We start from the raw sequence: 23,762 nt of genomic DNA, 5'->3' as shown, positions 1-23,762 counted from the left end.
ATTCCTTAAGATCAGAGATAATTTTGGTGTCCAGTAGTGTCTGCGTTTTATCTGGCATAACTGCATTGTGACTACATGTGTGGAAGCCATTTGAAATCATTCTAAAAGTAGGAGTAGGAGTATTCGAGTAGGAGGATAACCTTGAGAATCACATGTTGCAGATCTGTCTCAGCAGTGGCGTAGTGGCAAAGAGCAGTGGCTAAGAGCAGGTGCACTCTGATCTGGAGGAACCGGGTTTGATTCTCAGCTCTGCCGCTTGAGTTGTGGAGGCTTATCTGAGGAATTCAGATTAGCCTGTACACTCCCACACACGCCAGCTGGGTGACCTTGGGCTAGTCACAGCTTCTCGGAACTCTCTCAGCCCCACCTACCTCACAGGGTGTTTGTTGTGAGGGGGGAAGGGCAAGGAGATTGTAAGCCCTTTTGAGTCTCCTGCAGGAGAGAAAGTGGGGGATATAAATCCAAACTCCTCCTCCTCCTCCTCCTCCTCCTCCTCTTCTTCTTCTTCGTATCTAGAATGGTTGAAATCTCTCAGAGTGTTTTGGCTGACAATGCATTATGCCTGTTGCTCTCTAAATTAGATGAGGTAGAATAGACTTATTAACTACAAGGGAAATAACAGAATTGTGTTTTTCTTTTTCTAGATACTTTCATGGCACTTGATACATAAACATATTCCTTTGAGTATTGATCTCCAAGCTGTGTTGGATTGCTGCTGCCTGATGTTACAACAATCCTGTTTGTGGAACTTGCTGGCTTCAGCCCTGTACATGACCCATGCATGCTCCCTGATCAACTGTGTACGGTTTATTATAGAAGCAGGTAAGTTAGCCTAATGGGAACAGAGCGAAGCAAACTAGCCCATCCATCCCTCAGCATTTAACTTCCTAACAGCATTACAAATTTCAGTAATAGATTGCATTTTCAAAACTTTGTTTCATGCAATAACCTTGATCAAAGAGAAATAACAAAATCTTTGTTGAGGCTTAACATCATCTGTTAAATTTCAACAATAAATGTACACAAGGACTTATGCTTTCTTCGGCACAAATAAGATATTTTGCACAACAAAATGTGTTTGCACTTGCTTGCATAGACATAAAATTGATATTTTACACAACCAAACTTGTTTTTAATAAATAGAAGTAACAAAGCAAACAGTCTTTATATTTATATTATTTTATTTTGTATTTTGTATTTTACAGTTTATATTTTATAGTTTATATTAGCATGAATATGGGTATTCATCACAATCAAACTTATATTCAGTGTATTTAGGCAACAAGCAAACATTAGCCTTATATCCAATATATATAGACAATAGGCAGACAAACAGAAAGACCCATGTGCTTTTAGTTGTAAGGTGGTGGGCTGCATGACTATAATCCTCTTTTGTAGTGGTATTTCTTTTCAACCTAAGGAATCAATCAAAAGGCAGGTTTTCACATGAGTGCTTCAAATAGGATGTTAGCTATTGATCCATCAAAGAAAATTATAAGGATCATTCAGAGAGGCAGATAAGAAAAATAATCTGTGTGCATTTTCCCCAAGAAATCATAAATGCGCATGCTAGCAATGGGGAGCATGTGGATTCCATAGCCACGCCTGCCTTTTTTTGGAAAAAATCATATTTGTACCTGAAATAAGTAAACTCAAATATAATATCTAATTATTGTAAAATCAAAACAGATCACCCTAATTAAGGTCATCTAGATTAAACAGTTGGAAGAAAGTATTTGTTGTAGCTGCGTTAACTTGCTCTCCAGTAGTAATGCTGGGTCCAGTTAAAACTCCTAGGCTTTTAACTAAGACAGCAAGGGTCAGATAAACCCCACTTCAAATGGAAACCACAGCGTCCTTCAAAATGTCAGACTTCCCATTCAGCATCTTCTCTGTGTCTTGTCAGGATTCCGCTTCAATTTGCTCTCTCTTAGCCATTAACCACAGCAGTTAGGTAGTGGCTGTCAGACCACGCCATTCTCAGCCTGGCATCTCACATGTCCACATCACGGTCACAGCTGGCCAAGCCATTATCATTGCTCAAGGCTAAGGAGGTCTCCCTCGCTTGCAATGTCTGTCTTCCTCCAAAGGAGGGAACCATCTGCCCCAAAACAATGCTGATGCTATGGGAATGTGAGGGTAGGGGACTAGGGATTGAGCTATGTTACTGGTATGTACCAGAAATCAGAGAGCCAAACTTTAGTTTCGGCTATCTGAACCCTGGGCTGACACAGTTCCAATAAAGCTCTTGATACGTTCCTGAGTCTTTACTTGCTGACTGCAGTACCAGACCCTTACAGTGGCTTACGACAGTGGTGGGATTCAAATAGGGAATGTGAAAGGAAGGGGGGTAGGGAATGCGAAAGGAAGTCTTAAAACACATCCATCCGTGGAAGGTAGTTCCTGGGCATTTTGGAGATGGTGGGAGCAGCAGCCCAAGATCCATCCCCCTTCCACAATCACACTCACGTGCACTGTTGGCAGGGTGGGGGCTCTGTCTGCCTGCTTGTCTCTCCTTTCCTCCACTTTCCCCACCCCGCTGCAGTCAAACCTGCACACGCACGCTCGCCAACCTCGGAGCAACCCGCCAGGACTCGGTGCTCCAGGCTGGGCCGTGCTTTGCATGCTCTAACATCCAAGCAGCCCCACGATGGGAGGGCTTCAGCTGTCCACTGCCTTCCCCTGTGCAAGGAAGCAATCCTTACTGTCCTCTTGCCAGGGACACCTCTGCCAGCAGGGCCACCATCTGCCCCATTTCTCATGGAGGTTGAGTGAAGGGGGGTTGTTGCTGCTCCCCCCCCCCCAAGACTGCCAGCAGTGGCCCTGGCTTGCTGCCGGCTGCTTTGCCCCCTCCCACTCAACCTCCATTGGTGGTGGCCCTGCCTGCTACCTTGTCTTTGGAGGCAGAAGGGCCACTGCCAATGGAGGTTGAGGAAGGAGTGGCCACAGCCAGTGGCAAGCAGCAGGCCCGCCTGCTGCTGCGCCGCTCCTCCACCCCCACCCCCCCGCTCAACCTCCATCAGCAGTGGCCCTGGCTGGGCTGCCTGCAGCTTGCCATTGGCTGCTGCGACTCCGAGCAAGGAGGCTTTTAACAACCGGTTCGCCTGAACCAGGCCGAACCAGCTGAATCCCACCACTGACTTAAGATCTGTATTGCCTAACTAGAAGAGCTGTGACTTTCTTGATTGAGTTAGTCCATCCTTCCTTTTTTTCTGCTATCTTCAACTTTTCCTAGTGTTGTTGTCTTTTCCAGTGACCCTTGTCTTCTTATAATGTGACCAAGGTATAACAGCCTCACTTTTGGTCATTTTAGCTTAAGGGGAGAGTTCAGGCTTGATTTGATCTGGAGGCCACTGATTTGTCTTTTGGTTTTCCACAGTATCTGTAAAACTCTGCTCCAGCAGCACTTTTCAAATGAATCAACTTTCTCTCTGGCAGCTTTCTTCACTATCCAACTTTCCCACCCTACATAGGAACAGGGAATACTATGGAATGAATTATCTTGATTTTGGTCATTAGTGACACATCTTTACACTTTACACTTAAGAATCTTTTCTAGCTTTTTCATGACTGACTTTCTTAGTCTCAATCCCCAGATTTCTTGGTTACAGTCTCCCTTTTTGTTGATGGTGGAAACAAGGAATAAAAATGTTTTAACAATTAACTCTCTTCATGGTCAGTCCTAAAGTTGTGTCGTTCCCCAGTAATCATTACTTTTATCTTCTTAATGCTCAGCTGTACTCCTCCTTTGGTGCTTTTTGCTTTAACCTTCATCAGTAGTCTTCACTGTTTTCTGCCAGTAATGTGATGTCATTTGCATAACTGAGAGGTTAGTGTTCATTCCACCAATTTTCAATCCACCTTCATCTAAATCTAATCTTGTTTCCCTTATGAAAAGTTCTGCATGTAGATTGAAGAGACAGGAAGGTAAAATGCACCCTCATTTGACACCTTCGCCAATTGGATACCATTCTGTTTCTCCATTTTCTGTCTCAACAGTAGCCTCTTGTCCAGAGTGTAAATTATACACTAAAACAAATATGGTATATCCATTTCTTTTAACCACAACCACACCTTTTCATGATCCACACAGCCAAAATCTTTGCTGTTACCTATGAAACACACGCTGATTTTCTTCTGAAATTCTCTGGTATGTTCCTGTAACCAACATTTGCCATATGATCTCTAGTGCATCTTCTTCTTCTTCTGAACCCAGCTTCAACATCTGGCATTTTGATCATTACTTTACTTATATGAGAAGTTATTGTGATAGTCCAATAGTTGCTGCAGTCTTTGATGTCTCATTTTTGGGGAATTAAAACATAGATTGTGTTTCCAGTCTGTGGACTTGTTTTGTTGGCCAGAGATTGCTGGATATTGAAAGACAAACTCTTCACTCATTAGCTAATAGGGCATGTTCCCCAGTTATATATGATATAGAGTTTGATTATGGGGCTCTAGCTCAGTGGTGGCACTCAGAGCCCTCTCTGTGGGCATGCACAAACAGAGCGCCCCCCCCCCCCCCCCCCCACACACACATCTAGGCTGACCTGGGCCTCTGGGCTTGATTATTAGCATTAAATCTAAGACCCAATTTTGGGGAAGCAGTGTAGGTAACCCTGGCCCTTTCAGCACAGGGCCAAAAACAATGGCCCAGGGACGGAAAAACACTGTTCCCTGGTGAGCTGTTCGCACAGGCAGCTGTCCTGTGCGGCCCCAAGCAGTGTGAAGGCGCCGCTTTCCACCTCCCTTCCCGAGGGAGGTTTTTGGAAAGCGCCACCTTCCCATTGGCACAGTGCGAACTGCACTGCGCCAAAGGCGCCGCTTTCCCGTCCCCCCCACTCACCTCGTCCTCCAGCATTGGTCTGGAGGGCTGCTGAGACCCGCCCACACTGCCCTCTGACCCCTGGAGGTCGGAGGGCAGCATGGGCGGGTCCCTACAGTCCTCCAGACTGACGCTGGAGGACGAAATGAGTGGGGGGGGCGAGACGCAGAAGAGGCGGCTCCGTGTGGAGCCGCCTCTTCTGTGCTGGCCGCTGCGGGGGCCGCTCACACGCTCCTGTGCGAATGGCCCCCTCCCTTCCACTGGCATAATTTCTGCCGGTGGAGAGGTGCCCTTTCCGCTGTGCAGAAAGGGCCCCTGTTAAGCGCTGTTAAACCCCACTGATTTTCATGCGAAGAACTAAAGCGTGATCCTTTTCCTGGGAGTAAGCTCAGTTGCTGGCAATGGGGCTTGCTTCTGAGTAAACCCTCCTAGGGTCATGATTCACCCGTTGGAAGAGTTGCATGGTTGCTTCAATGCAAAGCCACCGACTACCACTAAGCTTACTCCCGAGTAACGCACACCTTCTAAACTAAAACCTCAGTATTCAGGTTAAATGGCTGTGTTGGCACTTTGCGATCAATAAATGGGTTTTGGATTGCAATTTGGGCACTCTGTCTCGAAAAGGTTCTCCATCACTGATCTAGCTACTAATTTCTTCATCCAGAAATCTCTTCATGGCCAATGATCCACATATTGAGAGGGTTGTCTCTACCAGTATGCCCCAGTGTGACAGCTGCACTTGTCTGAACAAACCTTTCTGAGGGTATTACTCTGCAAATGACTAAGATCAGCAGCTGCCCTTGCCCAAGTTCTCTGTCAAGGCTCTCGTTTTGTGGAATGGCCAGAAAGCTCCCACATCTCTATCACTCCGTAGGATGTGAAGGACAGGATTGTTCATAAAATGGAACTCTCCAAAAGGGTTCTCTTACAGAAGAAGGGCTGTGGTTGTTTTTACTGCATTGTTTTATAATTTCTGTAATCCAGTTCTTGTATGTCAGGTCTTATGCTGTTTTTATTGCATTGTTTTCTAACTTTGTAATCCAGTCCTGTTATGCTGTTTATTATACATCATTGTTAGGTCTCACAACCTTAAGCCAATATTCTGAAATATTGATCAGTAGCATTTATTGAACAGGCATCGAAGTACCGTACTTTGCAAAGCCAGTTCTGACAAAGTTGGCATTCACAGGTCCATTTATCCCCTGCTGAAAGCCCCCCTCCTGTTTTCCCAAGAGGTTGTGAAAATCAGTCTTTGCAGCTGGAGGAGTCTGTGGCAGGCAGCAAGAGAAAGCCACCAACTATCTTTAAGAGTGCAATGTCAACATTAACCCAAACAAATTCAAAGATACACACGTTGCACTCTGGCTGGGTCTGCTCTTGGGGGGTGGGGGGGGGGGGGGGGGGCCCGGCGGGGGGGGGGGGGCAGTGGCCGTGGGGGGGGGTGGGGGGGGGGGGTGCCGAGGGAGGGGCGGGGGGTGGGCGGTGGGGGGGGGGGGGGGGGGGGGGGGTGGGGGGGGGGGGGGGTGGGGGGGCGTGGGGGGGGCGTGGGGTGGGGGGGGGTGGGGGGGGGGGGGGGTGGGGGGGGGGGGGGGTGGGGGGGGGGGGGGGTGGGGGGGGGGGGGGGTGGGGGGGGGGGGGGGTGGGGGGGGGGGGGGGTGGGGGGGGGGGGGGGTGGGGGGGGGGGGGGGTGGGGGGGGGGGGGGGTGGGGGGGGGGGGGGGTGGGGGGGGGGGGGGGTGGGGGGGGGGGGGGGTGGGGGGGGGGGGGGGTGGGGGGGGGGGGGGGTGGGGGGGGGGGGGGGTGGGGGGGGGGGGGGGTGGGGGGGGGGGGGGGTGGGGGGGGGGGGGGGTGGGGGGGGGGGGGGGTGGGGGGGGGGGGGGGTGGGGGGGGGGGGGGGTGGGGGGGGGGGGGGGTGGGGGGGGGGGGGGGTGGGGGGGGGGGGGGGTGGGGGGGGGGGGGGGTGGGGGGGGGGGGGGGTGGGGGGGGGGGGGGGTGGGGGGGGGGGGGGGTGGGGGGGGGGGGGGGTGGGGGGGGGGGGGGGTGGGGGGGGGGGGGGGTGGGGGGGGGGGGGGGTGGGGGGGGGGGGGGGTGGGGGGGGGGGGGGGTGGGGGGGGGGGGGGGTGGGGGGGGGGGGGGGTGGGGGGGGGGGGGGGTGGGGGGGGGGGGGGGTGGGGGGGGGGGGGGGTGGGGGGGGGGGGGGGTGGGGGGGGGGGGGGGTGGGGGGGGGGGGGGGTGGGGGGGGGGGGGGGTGGGGGGGGGGGGGGGTGGGGGGGGGGGGGGGTGGGGGGGGGGGGGGGTGGGGGGGGGGGGGGGTGGGGGGGGGGGGGGGTGGGGGGGGGGGGGGGTGGGGGGGGGGGGGGGTGGGGGGGGGGGGGGGTGGGGGGGGGGGGGGGTGGGGGGGGGGGGGGGTGGGGGGGGGGGGGGGTGGGGGGGGGGGGGGGTGGGGGGGGGGGGGGGTGGGGGGGGGGGGGGGTGGGGGGGGGGGGGGGTGGGGGGGGGGGGGGGTGGGGGGGGGGGGGGGTGGGGGGGGGGGGGGGTGGGGGGGGGGGGGGGTGGGGGGGGGGGGGGGTGGGGGGGGGGGGGGGTGGGGGGGGGGGGGGGTGGGGGGGGGGGGGGGTGGGGGGGGGGGGGGGTGGGGGGGGGGGGGGGTGGGGGGGGGGGGGGGTGGGGGGGGGGGGGGGTGGGGGGGGGGGGGGGTGGGGGGGGGGGGGGGTGGGGGGGGGGGGGGGTGGGGGGGGGGGGGGGTGGGGGGGGGGGGGGGTGGGGGGGGGGGGGGGTGGGGGGGGGGGGGGGTGGGGGGGGGGGGGGGTGGGGGGGGGGGGGGGTGGGGGGGGGGGGGGGTGGGGGGGGGGGGGGGTGGGGGGGGGGGGGGGTGGGGGGGGGGGGGGGTGGGGGGGGGGGGGGGTGGGGGGGGGGGGGGGTGGGGGGGGGGGGGGGTGGGGGGGGGGGGGGGTGGGGGGGGGGGGGGGTGGGGGGGGGGGGGGGTGGGGGGGGGGGGGGGTGGGGGGGGGGGGGGGTGGGGGGGGGGGGGGGTGGGGGGGGGGGGGGGTGGGGGGGGGGGGGGGTGGGGGGGGGGGGGGGTGGGGGGGGGGGGGGGTGGGGGGGGGGGGGGGTGGGGGGGGGGGGGGGTGGGGGGGGGGGGGGGTGGGGGGGGGGGGGGGTGGGGGGGGGGGGGGGTGGGGGGGGGGGGGGGTGGGGGGGGGGGGGGGTGGGGGGGGGGGGGGGTGGGGGGGGGGGGGGGTGGGGGGGGGGGGGGGTGGGGGGGGGGGGGGGTGGGGGGGGGGGGGGGTGGGGGGGGGGGGGGGTGGGGGGGGGGGGGGGTGGGGGGGGGGGGGGGTGGGGGGGGGGGGGGGTGGGGGGGGGGGGGGGTGGGGGGGGGGGGGGGTGGGGGGGGGGGGGGGTGGGGGGGGGGGGGGGTGGGGGGGGGGGGGGGTGGGGGGGGGGGGGGGTGGGGGGGGGGGGGGGTGGGGGGGGGGGGGGGTGGGGGGGGGGGGGGGTGGGGGGGGGGGGGGGTGGGGGGGGGGGGGGGTGGGGGGGGGGGGGGGTGGGGGGGGGGGGGGGTGGGGGGGGGGGGGGGTGGGGGGGGGGGGGGGTGGGGGGGGGGGGGGGTGGGGGGGGGGGGGGGTGGGGGGGGGGGGGGGTGGGGGGGGGGGGGGGTGGGGGGGGGGGGGGGTGGGGGGGGGGGGGGGTGGGGGGGGGGGGGGGTGGGGGGGGGGGGGGGTGGGGGGGGGGGGGGGTGGGGGGGGGGGGGGGTGGGGGGGGGGGGGGGTGGGGGGGGGGGGGGGTGGGGGGGGGGGGGGGTGGGGGGGGGGGGGGGTGGGGGGGGGGGGGGGTGGGGGGGGGGGGGGGTGGGGGGGGGGGGGGGTGGGGGGGGGGGGGGGTGGGGGGGGGGGGGGGTGGGGGGGGGGGGGGGTGGGGGGGGGGGGGGGTGGGGGGGGGGGGGGGTGGGGGGGGGGGGGGGTGGGGGGGGGGGGGGGTGGGGGGGGGGGGGGGTGGGGGGGGGGGGGGGTGGGGGGGGGGGGGGGTGGGGGGGGGGGGGGGTGGGGGGGGGGGGGGGTGGGGGGGGGGGGGGGTGGGGGGGGGGGGGGGTGGGGGGGGGGGGGGGTGGGGGGGGGGGGGGGTGGGGGGGGGGGGGGGTGGGGGGGGGGGGGGGTGGGGGGGGGGGGGGGTGGGGGGGGGGGGGGGTGGGGGGGGGGGGGGGTGGGGGGGGGGGGGGGTGGGGGGGGGGGGGGGTGGGGGGGGGGGGGGGTGGGGGGGGGGGGGGGTGGGGGGGGGGGGGGGTGGGGGGGGGGGGGGGTGGGGGGGGGGGGGGGTGGGGGGGGGGGGGGGTGGGGGGGGGGGGGGGTGGGGGGGGGGGGGGGTGGGGGGGGGGGGGGGTGGGGGGGGGGGGGGGTGGGGGGGGGGGGGGGTGGGGGGGGGGGGGGGTGGGGGGGGGGGGGGGTGGGGGGGGGGGGGGGTGGGGGGGGGGGGGGGTGGGGGGGGGGGGGGGTGGGGGGGGGGGGGGGTGGGGGGGGGGGGGGGTGGGGGGGGGGGGGGGTGGGGGGGGGGGGGGGTGGGGGGGGGGGGGGGTGGGGGGGGGGGGGGGTGGGGGGGGGGGGGGGTGGGGGGGGGGGGGGGTGGGGGGGGGGGGGGGTGGGGGGGGGGGGGGGTGGGGGGGGGGGGGGGTGGGGGGGGGGGGGGGTGGGGGGGGGGGGGGGTGGGGGGGGGGGGGGGTGGGGGGGGGGGGGGGTGGGGGGGGGGGGGGGTGGGGGGGGGGGGGGGTGGGGGGGGGGGGGGGTGGGGGGGGGGGGGGGTGGGGGGGGGGGGGGGTGGGGGGGGGGGGGGGTGGGGGGGGGGGGGGGTGGGGGGGGGGGGGGGTGGGGGGGGGGGGGGGTGGGGGGGGGGGGGGGTGGGGGGGGGGGGGGGTGGGGGGGGGGGGGGGTGGGGGGGGGGGGGGGTGGGGGGGGGGGGGGGTGGGGGGGGGGGGGGGTGGGGGGGGGGGGGGGTGGGGGGGGGGGGGGGTGGGGGGGGGGGGGGGTGGGGGGGGGGGGGGGTGGGGGGGGGGGGGGGTGGGGGGGGGGGGGGGTGGGGGGGGGGGGGGGTGGGGGGGGGGGGGGGTGGGGGGGGGGGGGGGTGGGGGGGGGGGGGGGTGGGGGGGGGGGGGGGTGGGGGGGGGGGGGGGTGGGGGGGGGGGGGGGTGGGGGGGGGGGGGGGTGGGGGGGGGGGGGGGTGGGGGGGGGGGGGGGTGGGGGGGGGGGGGGGTGGGGGGGGGGGGGGGTGGGGGGGGGGGGGGGTGGGGGGGGGGGGGGGTGGGGGGGGGGGGGGGTGGGGGGGGGGGGGGGTGGGGGGGGGGGGGGGTGGGGGGGGGGGGGGGTGGGGGGGGGGGGGGGTGGGGGGGGGGGGGGGTGGGGGGGGGGGGGGGTGGGGGGGGGGGGGGGTGGGGGGGGGGGGGGGTGGGGGGGGGGGGGGGTGGGGGGGGGGGGGGGTGGGGGGGGGGGGGGGTGGGGGGGGGGGGGGGTGGGGGGGGGGGGGGGTGGGGGGGGGGGGGGGTGGGGGGGGGGGGGGGTGGGGGGGGGGGGGGGTGGGGGGGGGGGGGGGTGGGGGGGGGGGGGGGTGGGGGGGGGGGGGGGTGGGGGGGGGGGGGGGTGGGGGGGGGGGGGGGTGGGGGGGGGGGGGGGTGGGGGGGGGGGGGGGTGGGGGGGGGGGGGGGTGGGGGGGGGGGGGGGTGGGGGGGGGGGGGGGTGGGGGGGGGGGGGGGTGGGGGGGGGGGGGGGTGGGGGGGGGGGGGGGTGGGGGGGGGGGGGGGTGGGGGGGGGGGGGGGTGGGGGGGGGGGGGGGTGGGGGGGGGGGGGGGTGGGGGGGGGGGGGGGTGGGGGGGGGGGGGGGTGGGGGGGGGGGGGGGTGGGGGGGGGGGGGGGTGGGGGGGGGGGGGGGTGGGGGGGGGGGGGGGTGGGGGGGGGGGGGGGTGGGGGGGGGGGGGGGTGGGGGGGGGGGGGGGTGGGGGGGGGGGGGGGTGGGGGGGGGGGGGGGTGGGGGGGGGGGGGGGTGGGGGGGGGGGGGGGTGGGGGGGGGGGGGGGTGGGGGGGGGGGGGGGTGGGGGGGGGGGGGGGTGGGGGGGGGGGGGGGTGGGGGGGGGGGGGGGTGGGGGGGGGGGGGGGTGGGGGGGGGGGGGGGTGGGGGGGGGGGGGGGTGGGGGGGGGGGGGGGTGGGGGGGGGGGGGGGTGGGGGGGGGGGGGGGTGGGGGGGGGGGGGGGTGGGGGGGGGGGGGGGTGGGGGGGGGGGGGGGTGGGGGGGGGGGGGGGTGGGGGGGGGGGGGGGTGGGGGGGGGGGGGGGTGGGGGGGGGGGGGGGTGGGGGGGGGGGGGGGTGGGGGGGGGGGGGGGTGGGGGGGGGGGGGGGTGGGGGGGGGGGGGGGTGGGGGGGGGGGGGGGTGGGGGGGGGGGGGGGTGGGGGGGGGGGGGGGTGGGGGGGGGGGGGGGTGGGGGGGGGGGGGGGTGGGGGGGGGGGGGGGTGGGGGGGGGGGGGGGTGGGGGGGGGGGGGGGTGGGGGGGGGGGGGGGTGGGGGGGGGGGGGGGTGGGGGGGGGGGGGGGTGGGGGGGGGGGGGGGTGGGGGGGGGGGGGGGTGGGGGGGGGGGGGGGTGGGGGGGGGGGGGGGTGGGGGGGGGGGGGGGTGGGGGGGGGGGGGGGTGGGGGGGGGGGGGGGTGGGGGGGGGGGGGGGTGGGGGGGGGGGGGGGTGGGGGGGGGGGGGGGTGGGGGGGGGGGGGGGTGGGGGGGGGGGGGGGTGGGGGGGGGGGGGGGTGGGGGGGGGGGGGGGTGGGGGGGGGGGGGGGTGGGGGGGGGGGGGGGTGGGGGGGGGGGGGGGTGGGGGGGGGGGGGGGTGGGGGGGGGGGGGGGTGGGGGGGGGGGGGGGTGGGGGGGGGGGGGGGTGGGGGGGGGGGGGGGTGGGGGGGGGGGGGGGTGGGGGGGGGGGGGGGTGGGGGGGGGGGGGGGTGGGGGGGGGGGGGGGTGGGGGGGGGGGGGGGTGGGGGGGGGGGGGGGTGGGGGGGGGGGGGGGTGGGGGGGGGGGGGGGTGGGGGGGGGGGGGGGTGGGGGGGGGGGGGGGTGGGGGGGGGGGGGGGTGGGGGGGGGGGGGGGTGGGGGGGGGGGGGGGTGGGGGGGGGGGGGGGTGGGGGGGGGGGGGGGTGGGGGGGGGGGGGGGTGGGGGGGGGGGGGGGTGGGGGGGGGGGGGGGTGGGGGGGGGGGGGGGTGGGGGGGGGGGGGGGTGGGGGGGGGGGGGGGTGGGGGGGGGGGGGGGTGGGGGGGGGGGGGGGTGGGGGGGGGGGGGGGTGGGGGGGGGGGGGGGTGGGGGGGGGGGGGGGTGGGGGGGGGGGGGGGTGGGGGGGGGGGGGGGTGGGGGGGGGGGGGGGTGGGGGGGGGGGGGGGTGGGGGGGGGGGGGGGTGGGGGGGGGGGGGGGTGGGGGGGGGGGGGGGTGGGGGGGGGGGGGGGTGGGGGGGGGGGGGGGTGGGGGGGGGGGGGGGTGGGGGGGGGGGGGGGTGGGGGGGGGGGGGGGTGGGGGGGGGGGGGGGTGGGGGGGGGGGGGGGTGGGGGGGGGGGGGGGTGGGGGGGGGGGGGGGTGGGGGGGGGGGGGGGTGGGGGGGGGGGGGGGTGGGGGGGGGGGGGGGTGGGGGGGGGGGGGGGTGGGGGGGGGGGGGGGTGGGGGGGGGGGGGGGTGGGGGGGGGGGGGGGTGGGGGGGGGGGGGGGTGGGGGGGGGGGGGGGTGGGGGGGGGGGGGGGTGGGGGGGGGGGGGGGTGGGGGGGGGGGGGGGTGGGGGGGGGGGGGGGTGGGGGGGGGGGGGGGTGGGGGGGGGGGGGGGTGGGGGGGGGGGGGGGTGGGGGGGGGGGGGGGTGGGGGGGGGGGGGGGTGGGGGGGGGGGGGGGTGGGGGGGGGGGGGGGTGGGGGGGGGGGGGGGTGGGGGGGGGGGGGGGTGGGGGGGGGGGGGGGTGGGGGGGGGGGGGGGTGGGGGGGGGGGGGGGTGGGGGGGGGGGGGGGTGGGGGGGGGGGGGGGTGGGGGGGGGGGGGGGTGGGGGGGGGGGGGGGTGGGGGGGGGGGGGGGTGGGGGGGGGGGGGGGTGGGGGGGGGGGGGGGTGGGGGGGGGGGGGGGTGGGGGGGGGGGGGGGTGGGGGGGGGGGGGGGTGGGGGGGGGGGGGGGTGGGGGGGGGGGGGGGTGGGGGGGGGGGGGGGTGGGGGGGGGGGGGGGTGGGGGGGGGGGGGGGTGGGGGGGGGGGGGGGTGGGGGGGGGGGGGGGTGGGGGGGGGGGGGGGTGGGGGGGGGGGGGGGTGGGGGGGGGGGGGGGTGGGGGGGGGGGGGGGTGGGGGGGGGGGGGGGTGGGGGGGGGGGGGGGTGGGGGGGGGGGGGGGTGGGGGGGGGGGGGGGTGGGGGGGGGGGGGGGTGGGGGGGGGGGGGGGTGGGGGGGGGGGGGGGTGGGGGGGGGGGGGGGTGGGGGGGGGGGGGGGTGGGGGGGGGGGGGGGTGGGGGGGGGGGGGGGTGGGGGGGGGGGGGGGTGGGGGGGGGGGGGGGTGGGGGGGGGGGGGGGTGGGGGGGGGGGGGGGTGGGGGGGGGGGGGGGTGGGGGGGGGGGGGGGTGGGGGGGGGGGGGGGTGGGGGGGGGGGGGGGTGGGGGGGGGGGGGGGTGGGGGGGGGGGGGGGTGGGGGGGGGGGGGGGTGGGGGGGGGGGGGGGTGGGGGGGGGGGGGGGTGGGGGGGGGGGGGGGTGGGGGGGGGGGGGGGTGGGGGGGGGGGGGGGTGGGGGGGGGGGGGGGTGGGGGGGGGGGGGGGTGGGGGGGGGGGGGGGTGGGGGGGGGGGGGGGTGGGGGGGGGGGGGGGTGGGGGGGGGGGGGGGTGGGGGGGGGGGGGGGTGGGGGGGGGGGGGGGTGGGGGGGGGGGGGGGTGGGGGGGGGGGGGGGTGGGGGGGGGGGGGGGTGGGGGGGGGGGGGGGTGGGGGGGGGGGGGGGTGGGGGGGGGGGGGGGTGGGGGGGGGGGGGGGTGGGGGGGGGGGGGGGTGGGGGGGGGGGGGGGTGGGGGGGGGGGGGGGTGGGGGGGGGGGGGGGTGGGGGGGGGGGGGGGTGGGGGGGGGGGGGGGTGGGGGGGGGGGGGGGTGGGGGGGGGGGGGGGTGGGGGGGGGGGGGGGTGGGGGGGGGGGGGGGTGGGGGGGGGGGGGGGTGGGGGGGGGGGGGGGTGGGGGGGGGGGGGGGTGGGGGGGGGGGGGGGTGGGGGGGGGGGGGGGTGGGGGGGGGGGGGGGTGGGGGGGGGGGGGGGTGGGGGGGGGGGGGGGTGGGGGGGGGGGGGGGTGGGGGGGGGGGGGGGTGGGGGGGGGGGGGGGTGGGGGGGGGGGGGGGTGGGGGGGGGGGGGGGTGGGGGGGGGGGGGGGTGGGGGGGGGGGGGGGTGGGGGGGGGGGGGGGTGGGGGGGGGGGGGGGTGGGGGGGGGGGGGGGTGGGGGGGGGGGGGGGTGGGGGGGGGGGGGGGTGGGGGGGGGGGGGGGTGGGGGGGGGGGGGGGTGGGGGGGGGGGGGGGTGGGGGGGGGGGGGGGTGGGGGGGGGGGGGGGTGGGGGGGGGGGGGGGTGGGGGGGGGGGGGGGTGGGGGGGGGGGGGGGTGGGGGGGGGGGGGGGTGGGGGGGGGGGGGGGTGGGGGGGGGGGGGGGTGGGGGGGGGGGGGGGTGGGGGGGGGGGGGGGTGGGGGGGGGGGGGGGTGGGGGGGGGGGGGGGTGGGGGGGGGGGGGGGTGGGGGGGGGGGGGGGTGGGGGGGGGGGGGGGTGGGGGGGGGGGGGGGTGGGGGGGGGGGGGGGTGGGGGGGGGGGGGGGTGGGGGGGGGGGGGGGTGGGGGGGGGGGGGGGTGGGGGGGGGGGGGGGTGGGGGGGGGGGGGGGTGGGGGGGGGGGGGGGTGGGGGGGGGGGGGGGTGGGGGGGGGGGGGGGTGGGGGGGGGGGGGGGTGGGGGGGGGGGGGGGTGGGGGGGGGGGGGGGTGGGGGGGGGGGGGGGTGGGGGGGGGGGGGGGTGGGGGGGGGGGGGGGTGGGGGGGGGGGGGGGTGGGGGGGGGGGGGGGTGGGGGGGGGGGGGGGTGGGGGGGGGGGGGGGTGGGGGGGGGGGGGGGTGGGGGGGGGGGGGGGTGGGGGGGGGGGGGGGTGGGGGGGGGGGGGGGTGGGGGGGGGGGGGGGTGGGGGGGGGGGGGGGTGGGGGGGGGGGGGGGTGGGGGGGGGGGGGGGTGGGGGGGGGGGGGGGTGGGGGGGGGGGGGGGTGGGGGGGGGGGGGGGTGGGGGGGGGGGGGGGTGGGGGGGGGGGGGGGTGGGGGGGGGGGGGGGTGGGGGGGGGGGGGGGTGGGGGGGGGGGGGGGTGGGGGGGGGGGGGGGTGGGGGGGGGGGGGGGTGGGGGGGGGGGGGGGTGGGGGGGGGGGGGGGTGGGGGGGGGGGGGGGTGGGGGGGGGGGGGGGTGGGGGGGGGGGGGGGTGGGGGGGGGGGGGGGTGGGGGGGGGGGGGGGTGGGGGGGGGGGGGGGTGGGGGGGGGGGGGGGTGGGGGGGGGGGGGGGTGGGGGGGGGGGGGGGTGGGGGGGGGGGGGGGTGGGGGGGGGGGGGGGTGGGGGGGGGGGGGGGTGGGGGGGGGGGGGGGTGGGGGGGGGGGGGGGTGGGGGGGGGGGGGGGTGGGGGGGGGGGGGGGTGGGGGGGGGGGGGGGTGGGGGGGGGGGGGGGTGGGGGGGGGGGGGGGTGGGGGGGGGGGGGGGTGGGGGGGGGGGGGGGTGGGGGGGGGGGGGGGTGGGGGGGGGGGGGGGTGGGGGGGGGGGGGGGTGGGGGGGGGGGGGGGTGGGGGGGGGGGGGGGTGGGGGGGGGGGGGGGTGGGGGGGGGGGGGGGTGGGGGGGGGGGGGGGTGGGGGGGGGGGGGGGTGGGGGGGGGGGGGGGTGGGGGGGGGGGGGGGTGGGGGGGGGGGGGGGTGGGGGGGGGGGGGGGTGGGGGGGGGGGGGGGTGGGGGGGGGGGGGGGTGGGGGGGGGGGGGGGTGGGGGGGGGGGGGGGTGGGGGGGGGGGGGGGTGGGGGGGGGGGGGGGTGGGGGGGGGGGGGGGTGGGGGGGGGGGGGGGTGGGGGGGGGGGGGGGTGGGGGGGGGGGGGGGTGGGGGGGGGGGGGGGTGGGGGGGGGGGGGGGTGGGGGGGGGGGGGGGTGGGGGGGGGGGGGGGTGGGGGGGGGGGGGGGTGGGGGGGGGGGGGGGTGGGGGGGGGGGGGGGTGGGGGGGGGGGGGGGTGGGGGGGGGGGGGGGTGGGGGGGGGGGGGGGTGGGGGGGGGGGGGGGTGGGGGGGGGGGGGGGTGGGGGGGGGGGGGGGTGGGGGGGGGGGGGGGTGGGGGGGGGGGGGGGTGGGGGGGGGGGGGGGTGGGGGGGGGGGGGGGTGGGGGGGGGGGGGGGTGGGGGGGGGGGGGGGTGGGGGGGGGGGGGGGTGGGGGGGGGGGGGGGTGGGGGGGGGGGGGGGTGGGGGGGGGGGGGGGTGGGGGGGGGGGGGGGTGGGGGGGGGGGGGGGTGGGGGGGGGGGGGGGTGGGGGGGGGGGGGGGTGGGGGGGGGGGGGGGTGGGGGGGGGGGGGGGTGGGGGGGGGGGGGGGTGGGGGGGGGGGGGGGTGGGGGGGGGGGGGGGTGGGGGGGGGGGGGGGTGGGGGGGGGGGGGGGTGGGGGGGGGGGGGGGTGGGGGGGGGGGGGGGTGGGGGGGGGGGGGGGTGGGGGGGGGGGGGGGTGGGGGGGGGGGGGGGTGGGGGGGGGGGGGGGTGGGGGGGGGGGGGGGTGGGGGGGGGGGGGGGTGGGGGGGGGGGGGGGTGGGGGGGGGGGGGGGTGGGGGGGGGGGGGGGTGGGGGGGGGGGGGGGTGGGGGGGGGGGGGGGTGGGGGGGGGGGGGGGTGGGGGGGGGGGGGGGTGGGGGGGGGGGGGGGTGGGGGGGGGGGGGGGTGGGGGGGGGGGGGGGTGGGGGGGGGGGGGGGTGGGGGGGGGGGGGGGTGGGGGGGGGGGGGGGTGGGGGGGGGGGGGGGTGGGGGGGGGGGGGGGTGGGGGGGGGGGGGGGTGGGGGGGGGGGGGGGTGGGGGGGGGGGGGGGTGGGGGGGGGGGGGGGTGGGGGGGGGGGGGGGTGGGGGGGGGGGGGGGTGGGGGGGGGGGGGGGTGGGGGGGGGGGGGGGTGGGGGGGGGGGGGGGTGGGGGGGGGGGGGGGTGGGGGGGGGGGGGGGTGGGGGGGGGGGGGGGTGGGGGGGGGGGGGGGTGGGGGGGGGGGGGGGTGGGGGGGGGGGGGGGTGGGGGGGGGGGGGGGTGGGGGGGGGGGGGGGTGGGGGGGGGGGGGGGTGGGGGGGGGGGGGGGTGGGGGGGGGGGGGGGTGGGGGGGGGGGGGGGTGGGGGGGGGGGGGGGTGGGGGGGGGGGGGGGTGGGGGGGGGGGGGGGTGGGGGGGGGGGGGGGTGGGGGGGGGGGGGGGTGGGGGGGGGGGGGGGTGGGGGGGGGGGGGGGTGGGGGGGGGGGGGGGTGGGGGGGGGGGGGGGTGGGGGGGGGGGGGGGTGGGGGGGGGGGGGGGTGGGGGGGGGGGGGGGTGGGGGGGGGGGGGGGTGGGGGGGGGGGGGGGTGGGGGGGGGGGGGGGTGGGGGGGGGGGGGGGTGGGGGGGGGGGGGGGTGGGGGGGGGGGGGGGTGGGGGGGGGGGGGGGTGGGGGGGGGGGGGGGTGGGGGGGGGGGGGGGTGGGGGGGGGGGGGGGTGGGGGGGGGGGGGGGTGGGGGGGGGGGGGGGTGGGGGGGGGGGGGGGTGGGGGGGGGGGGGGGTGGGGGGGGGGGGGGGTGGGGGGGGGGGGGGGTGGGGGGGGGGGGGGGTGGGGGGGGGGGGGGGTGGGGGGGGGGGGGGGTGGGGGGGGGGGGGGGTGGGGGGGGGGGGGGGTGGGGGGGGGGGGGGGTGGGGGGGGGGGGGGGTGGGGGGGGGGGGGGGTGGGGGGGGGGGGGGGTGGGGGGGGGGGGGGGTGGGGGGGGGGGGGGGTGGGGGGGGGGGGGGGTGGGGGGGGGGGGGGGTGGGGGGGGGGGGGGGTGGGGGGGGGGGGGGGTGGGGGGGGGGGGGGGTGGGGGGGGGGGGGGGTGGGGGGGGGGGGGGGTGGGGGGGGGGGGGGGTGGGGGGGGGGGGGGGTGGGGGGGGGGGGGGGTGGGGGGGGGGGGGGGTGGGGGGGGGGGGGGGTGGGGGGGGGGGGGGGTGGGGGGGGGGGGGGGTGGGGGGGGGGGGGGGTGGGGGGGGGGGGGGGTGGGGGGGGGGGGGGGTGGGGGGGGGGGGGGGTGGGGGGGGGGGGGGGTGGGGGGGGGGGGGGGTGGGGGGGGGGGGGGGTGGGGGGGGGGGGGGGTGGGGGGGGGGGGGGGTGGGGGGGGGGGGGGGTGGGGGGGGGGGGGGGTGGGGGGGGGGGGGGGTGGGGGGGGGGGGGGGTGGGGGGGGGGGGGGGTGGGGGGGGGGGGGGGTGGGGGGGGGGGGGGGTGGGGGGGGGGGGGGGTGGGGGGGGGGGGGGGTGGGGGGGGGGGGGGGTGGGGGGGGGGGGGGGTGGGGGGGGGGGGGGGTGGGGGGGGGGGGGGGTGGGGGGGGGGGGGGGTGGGGGGGGGGGGGGGTGGGGGGGGGGGGGGGTGGGGGGGGGGGGGGGTGGGGGGGGGGGGGGGTGGGGGGGGGGGGGGGTGGGGGGGGGGGGGGGTGGGGGGGGGGGGGGGTGGGGGGGGGGGGGGGTGGGGGGGGGGGGGGGTGGGGGGGGGGGGGGGTGGGGGGGGGGGGGGGTGGGGGGGGGGGGGGGTGGGGGGGGGGGGGGGTGGGGGGGGGGGGGGGTGGGGGGGGGGGGGGGTGGGGGGGGGGGGGGGTGGGGGGGGGGGGGGGTGGGGGGGGGGGGGGGTGGGGGGGGGGGGGGGTGGGGGGGGGGGGGGGTGGGGGGGGGGGGGGGTGGGGGGGGGGGGGGGTGGGGGGGGGGGGGGGTGGGGGGGGGGGGGGGTGGGGGGGGGGGGGGGTGGGGGGGGGGGGGGGTGGGGGGGGGGGGGGGTGGGGGGGGGGGGGGGTGGGGGGGGGGGGGGGTGGGGGGGGGGGGGGGTGGGGGGGGGGGGGGGTGGGGGGGGGGGGGGGTGGGGGGGGGGGGGGGTGGGGGGGGGGGGGGGTGGGGGGGGGGGGGGGTGGGGGGGGGGGGGGGTGGGGGGGGGGGGGGGTGGGGGGGGGGGGGGGTGGGGGGGGGGGGGGGTGGGGGGGGGGGGGGGTGGGGGGGGGGGGGGGTGGGGGGGGGGGGGGGTGGGGGGGGGGGGGGGTGGGGGGGGGGGGGGGTGGGGGGGGGGGGGGGTGGGGGGGGGGGGGGGTGGGGGGGGGGGGGGGTGGGGGGGGGGGGGGGTGGGGGGGGGGGGGGGTGGGGGGGGGGGGGGGTGGGGGGGGGGGGGGGTGGGGGGGGGGGGGGGTGGGGGGGGGGGGGGGTGGGGGGGGGGGGGGGTGGGGGGGGGGGGGGGTGGGGGGGGGGGGGGGTGGGGGGGGGGGGGGGTGGGGGGGGGGGGGGGTGGGGGGGGGGGGGGGTGGGGGGGGGGGGGGGTGGGGGGGGGGGGGGGTGGGGGGGGGGGGGGGTGGGGGGGGGGGGGGGTGGGGGGGGGGGGGGGTGGGGGGGGGGGGGGGTGGGGGGGGGGGGGGGTGGGGGGGGGGGGGGGTGGGGGGGGGGGGGGGTGGGGGGGGGGGGGGGTGGGGGGGGGGGGGGGTGGGGGGGGGGGGGGGTGGGGGGGGGGGGGGGTGGGGGGGGGGGGGGGTGGGGGGGGGGGGGGGTGGGGGGGGGGGGGGGTGGGGGGGGGGGGGGGTGGGGGGGGGGGGGGGTGGGGGGGGGGGGGGGTGGGGGGGGGGGGGGGTGGGGGGGGGGGGGGGTGGGGGGGGGGGGGGGTGGGGGGGGGGGGGGGTGGGGGGGGGGGGGGGTGGGGGGGGGGGGGGGTGGGGGGGGGGGGGGGTGGGGGGGGGGGGGGGTGGGGGGGGGGGGGGGTGGGGGGGGGGGGGGGTGGGGGGGGGGGGGGGTGGGGGGGGGGGGGGGTGGGGGGGGGGGGGGGTGGGGGGGGGGGGGGGTGGGGGGGGGGGGGGGTGGGGGGGGGGGGGGGTGGGGGGGGGGGGGGGTGGGGGGGGGGGGGGGTGGGGGGGGGGGGGGGTGGGGGGGGGGGGGGGTGGGGGGGGGGGGGGGTGGGGGGGGGGGGGGGTGGGGGGGGGGGGGGGTGGGGGGGGGGGGGGGTGGGGGGGGGGGGGGGTGGGGGGGGGGGGGGGTGGGGGGGGGGGGGGGTGGGGGGGGGGGGGGGTGGGGGGGGGGGGGGGTGGGGGGGGGGGGGGGTGGGGGGGGGGGGGGGTGGGGGGGGGGGGGGGTGGGGGGGGGGGGGGGTGGGGGGGGGGGGGGGTGGGGGGGGGGGGGGGTGGGGGGGGGGGGGGGTGGGGGGGGGGGGGGGTGGGGGGGGGGGGGGGTGGGGGGGGGGGGGGGTGGGGGGGGGGGGGGGTGGGGGGGGGGGGGGGTGGGGGGGGGGGGGGGTGGGGGGGGGGGGGGGTGGGGGGGGGGGGGGGTGGGGGGGGGGGGGGGTGGGGGGGGGGGGGGGTGGGGGGGGGGGGGGGTGGGGGGGGGGGGGGGTGGGGGGGGGGGGGGGTGGGGGGGGGGGGGGGTGGGGGGGGGGGGGGGTGGGGGGGGGGGGGGGTGGGGGGGGGGGGGGGTGGGGGGGGGGGGGGGTGGGGGGGGGGGGGGGTGGGGGGGGGGGGGGGTGGGGGGGGGGGGGGGTGGGGGGGGGGGGGGGTGGGGGGGGGGGGGGGTGGGGGGGGGGGGGGGTGGGGGGGGGGGGGGGTGGGGGGGGGGGGGGGTGGGGGGGGGGGGGGGTGGGGGGGGGGGGGGGTGGGGGGGGGGGGGGGTGGGGGGGGGGGGGGGTGGGGGGGGGGGGGGGTGGGGGGGGGGGGGGGTGGGGGGGGGGGGGGGTGGGGGGGGGGGGGGGTGGGGGGGGGGGGGGGTGGGGGGGGGGGGGGGTGGGGGGGGGGGGGGGTGGGGGGGGGGGGGGGTGGGGGGGGGGGGGGGTGGGGGGGGGGGGGGGTGGGGGGGGGGGGGGGTGGGGGGGGGGGGGGGTGGGGGGGGGGGGGGGTGGGGGGGGGGGGGGGTGGGGGGGGGGGGGGGTGGGGGGGGGGGGGGGTGGGGGGGGGGGGGGGTGGGGGGGGGGGGGGGTGGGGGGGGGGGGGGGTGGGGGGGGGGGGGGGTGGGGGGGGGGGGGGGTGGGGGGGGGGGGGGGTGGGGGGGGGGGGGGGTGGGGGGGGGGGGGGGTGGGGGGGGGGGGGGGTGGGGGGGGGGGGGGGTGGGGGGGGGGGGGGGTGGGGGGGGGGGGGGGTGGGGGGGGAGGGGGGTGGGGGGGGGGGGGGGTGGGGCGGGGGGGGGGGGGGGGGGGGGGGGGGCCTAACCCTAACCCAATTGGCCATGCTGGCAGGGGCTGATGGGAATTGTAGTCCATAACATCTGGAGTGCCAAAGGTTCGCCACCACAGTCTTATAGCAAAGATCAGGTAACTTAAATGTATCCTTTCAAGCAGGCATCATTGGTGAGAAATGAAGGCTTGACCTGTAGTATTTCCAAGCCTCAGATAATGCAACACTTCCATAGCCTTGAGTGAGAGAGTGTGTGTTTGGCATTCCAGGGGTCTGATAACCTGAAATGATGGTGGGGTCTGACCCTTCTAGAGCTGGGGAATTAGCAAGAGCAGACCTTTGCTTAGCGTGGGGTTGGGTAAGCTCGGAAACTTGGTTGCCTATGTATACAGAAAGTTGTTTTTGCAAGGTTGGGAATAGTGGAGGAATTGAGATATGGGTTATAGTCACCTGATCTTGGAGCAGAATGGTCCAATGAACAGAGCTGAGCAACCTGCGCTAGCTGTGATAGAAGAACAACATCACATTGGGAACAATATCCACAGACAGAGAGGTGTCCAGAGATATTGAATGCTGGGTGCTGGGAGAGGGGGCTTCTTCTAGGGAAAAGAGACCCTCTGGGTTGTGCAGAGTGACCTTTAATCTCTCAAGACAAAGGGGAGGCTTGCCTTTCCAAGGAAAGACAAGGGAGGAAAGACAAGAGAGAAGTAATAAACTTGAGTGATAATGTTCAAGTTGATGAGTGAAGTACTTTAAATGAATGTTTGGTGCTTAGTGTTAATGGGCTAAGCCAGGGAATGACTCAATCACGGCTACAAACAGTGAGAATGTAAATCAGGTGGTCTTTAGAGAGAAATTAGTCAGAGGTAAAAGTTTGAGGTTCATGTAGTGCTGGCAAGAGCATTGGGAATAATCACAGCATGTTTAAGGCAGTTAGTCCAGGGCTGGAGGTGGGAAGTGAGGTTCCATGGCAGGGCTATTGTCTTTGCTTTAAACCCTTTAGGAAGGGAGTGGCAGGCTATTATGCCAGGCAGATATTGGGTGAGGGCAAGTCCAGACAAGATCTTCTGTCCTTGTGGGTACAGTAACAGATGCAGAGAATGGGCTCCCATCTAGCCTCTGCACTGCTAGACACCCCAAAGGTTGGCAGGAAGGATAGAACTGGAAAACAGGGCTTTCCCAACCCACTGTAGGTCGGTCTGATAACAGGGCACTGTCATAGGAGGTAAGACATTGGAGGAGTTACAGTGTTGGCAGATCCTGGATGAAACGTGAAGCACTGGATAGGCTCCCCCTCTCAATTCCAAGAGATGCAGGTATGAATTGCCCTGTTTGGGGCTCCCCTTCAGGCATTGTTCTTTGCAATGCTGGGCCTGGGAATGATAAAGTGTCTGTCGCTCATGACTTACCCTTGAATTGGCATGCATACATGGTGTGTGCAAGACCAAGACCTAGATGAATGAAACTGCCGTGCCTGCATCCAAACCAACTGTCGCAAAGGATGAAATGCATACAATTCATCAACATTTCTAGGGCCCTTTCCGCACGAGCGGAATACAGCGCCCTAGGGACGGCAAAAACACCGTCCCTGGGGAGCTGTTTGCACAGCTGGCGCTGCTGCATCGCACCAGCGCCAGCTACACTGCCCCCAAGCGGCGCATAGTTAGCCACTTTTAAACCTCACTCATGGAGCAAGGTTTTCCAAAAGTGGCACCTTCCTGCCGGCGCGGTGCCAACCGCACTGACATGAGGTTGCTGCTTTTGGCCCCTGTGCTGTGCGACAGGAGCTTACCTTGCCTTCTGTGTGCAGCTCGGGACGGCTGCAAAGGCACACCCAACCTGCCTTCTGACCTCTGGGGGTTGAGGGCAGCGTGGGCATGTCTTTGCAGCCGTCCTGAGCTGCACACAGAAGGCAAGGTAAGTTCCTGTCACACAGCAGAGGTGGCTCCATGGGGAGCTGCCCCTGCTGGCAGCAGCGGCTCTGGGACTGCCCGCACAGATCCATGCAAGCAATTCTTGATGCTCCACCGGCTTACTTTAAGCCACTGCCTTGACCGTGCGGAAACGGCCTAGGAAAGGCACAAAAACTTCAAAGTGTACTGGGTTATTTGTCTTCCCTACATGTGTTTCAGTCTGGCATCCAGGCTGGTTTGAATACCAAGATTGTTGGTTCTGGTGGATTATCAAAGTTTGCAAATGTATAGCAGTAATATATCTCTGCTGAAACTATCAGTAGCACTTGATACATCTCTCATTATTATTAAGATGCTTTATGAAGGAAGTGAGCCTTTCAGAGACTGTCTCTATTGGAAAAGTTGGATCACCAGTGTGGGACTTGAAATATGATGTATCTCCTCCCCAGTGCCTTTCAGTATTTATGTGAGGCCATTCAAAGAGGCCATCCACTGCTTTGGAGTTGACACTTATACATGATGCCCATCTCTGTCATTCACAAAGCCTCTCAAATCCCTTCTGAATCAGTGCCTAAGTGCTGTAGTCAGGGGGACGAGGCTAGACAAGCTGAAACTTAATCCAGGCAAAATGCAGCCAGTTCTTGTCTGGAGGTCTGATGTTG

At 76.3% G+C, this 23,762-nt stretch overlaps 1 protein-coding gene across 1 annotated transcript in view; it reads left to right on the top strand.

The window, feature by feature from the left end:
- Positions 1-836, top strand: part of LOC125439912 (huntingtin-like) — a 94,699-nt gene extending 93,863 nt beyond the window's left edge. Inside the window, exon 50 of the mRNA XM_048509256.1 lies at positions 645-836. Within this exon, the coding sequence (XP_048365213.1) occupies positions 645-836 (192 nt within the window). The remainder of the gene's footprint in view (positions 1-644) is intronic.
- The last annotated feature ends 22,926 nt before the right edge of the window (positions 837-23,762 follow it).

The sequence above is a fragment of the Sphaerodactylus townsendi genome, linkage group LG10 (assembly GCF_021028975.2).
Source record: "Sphaerodactylus townsendi isolate TG3544 linkage group LG10, MPM_Stown_v2.3, whole genome shotgun sequence".
In the NCBI taxonomy this organism is placed as follows: domain Eukaryota; kingdom Metazoa; phylum Chordata; class Lepidosauria; order Squamata; family Sphaerodactylidae; genus Sphaerodactylus; species Sphaerodactylus townsendi.
This window is presented reverse-complemented; position numbering and strand designations above follow the sequence as displayed.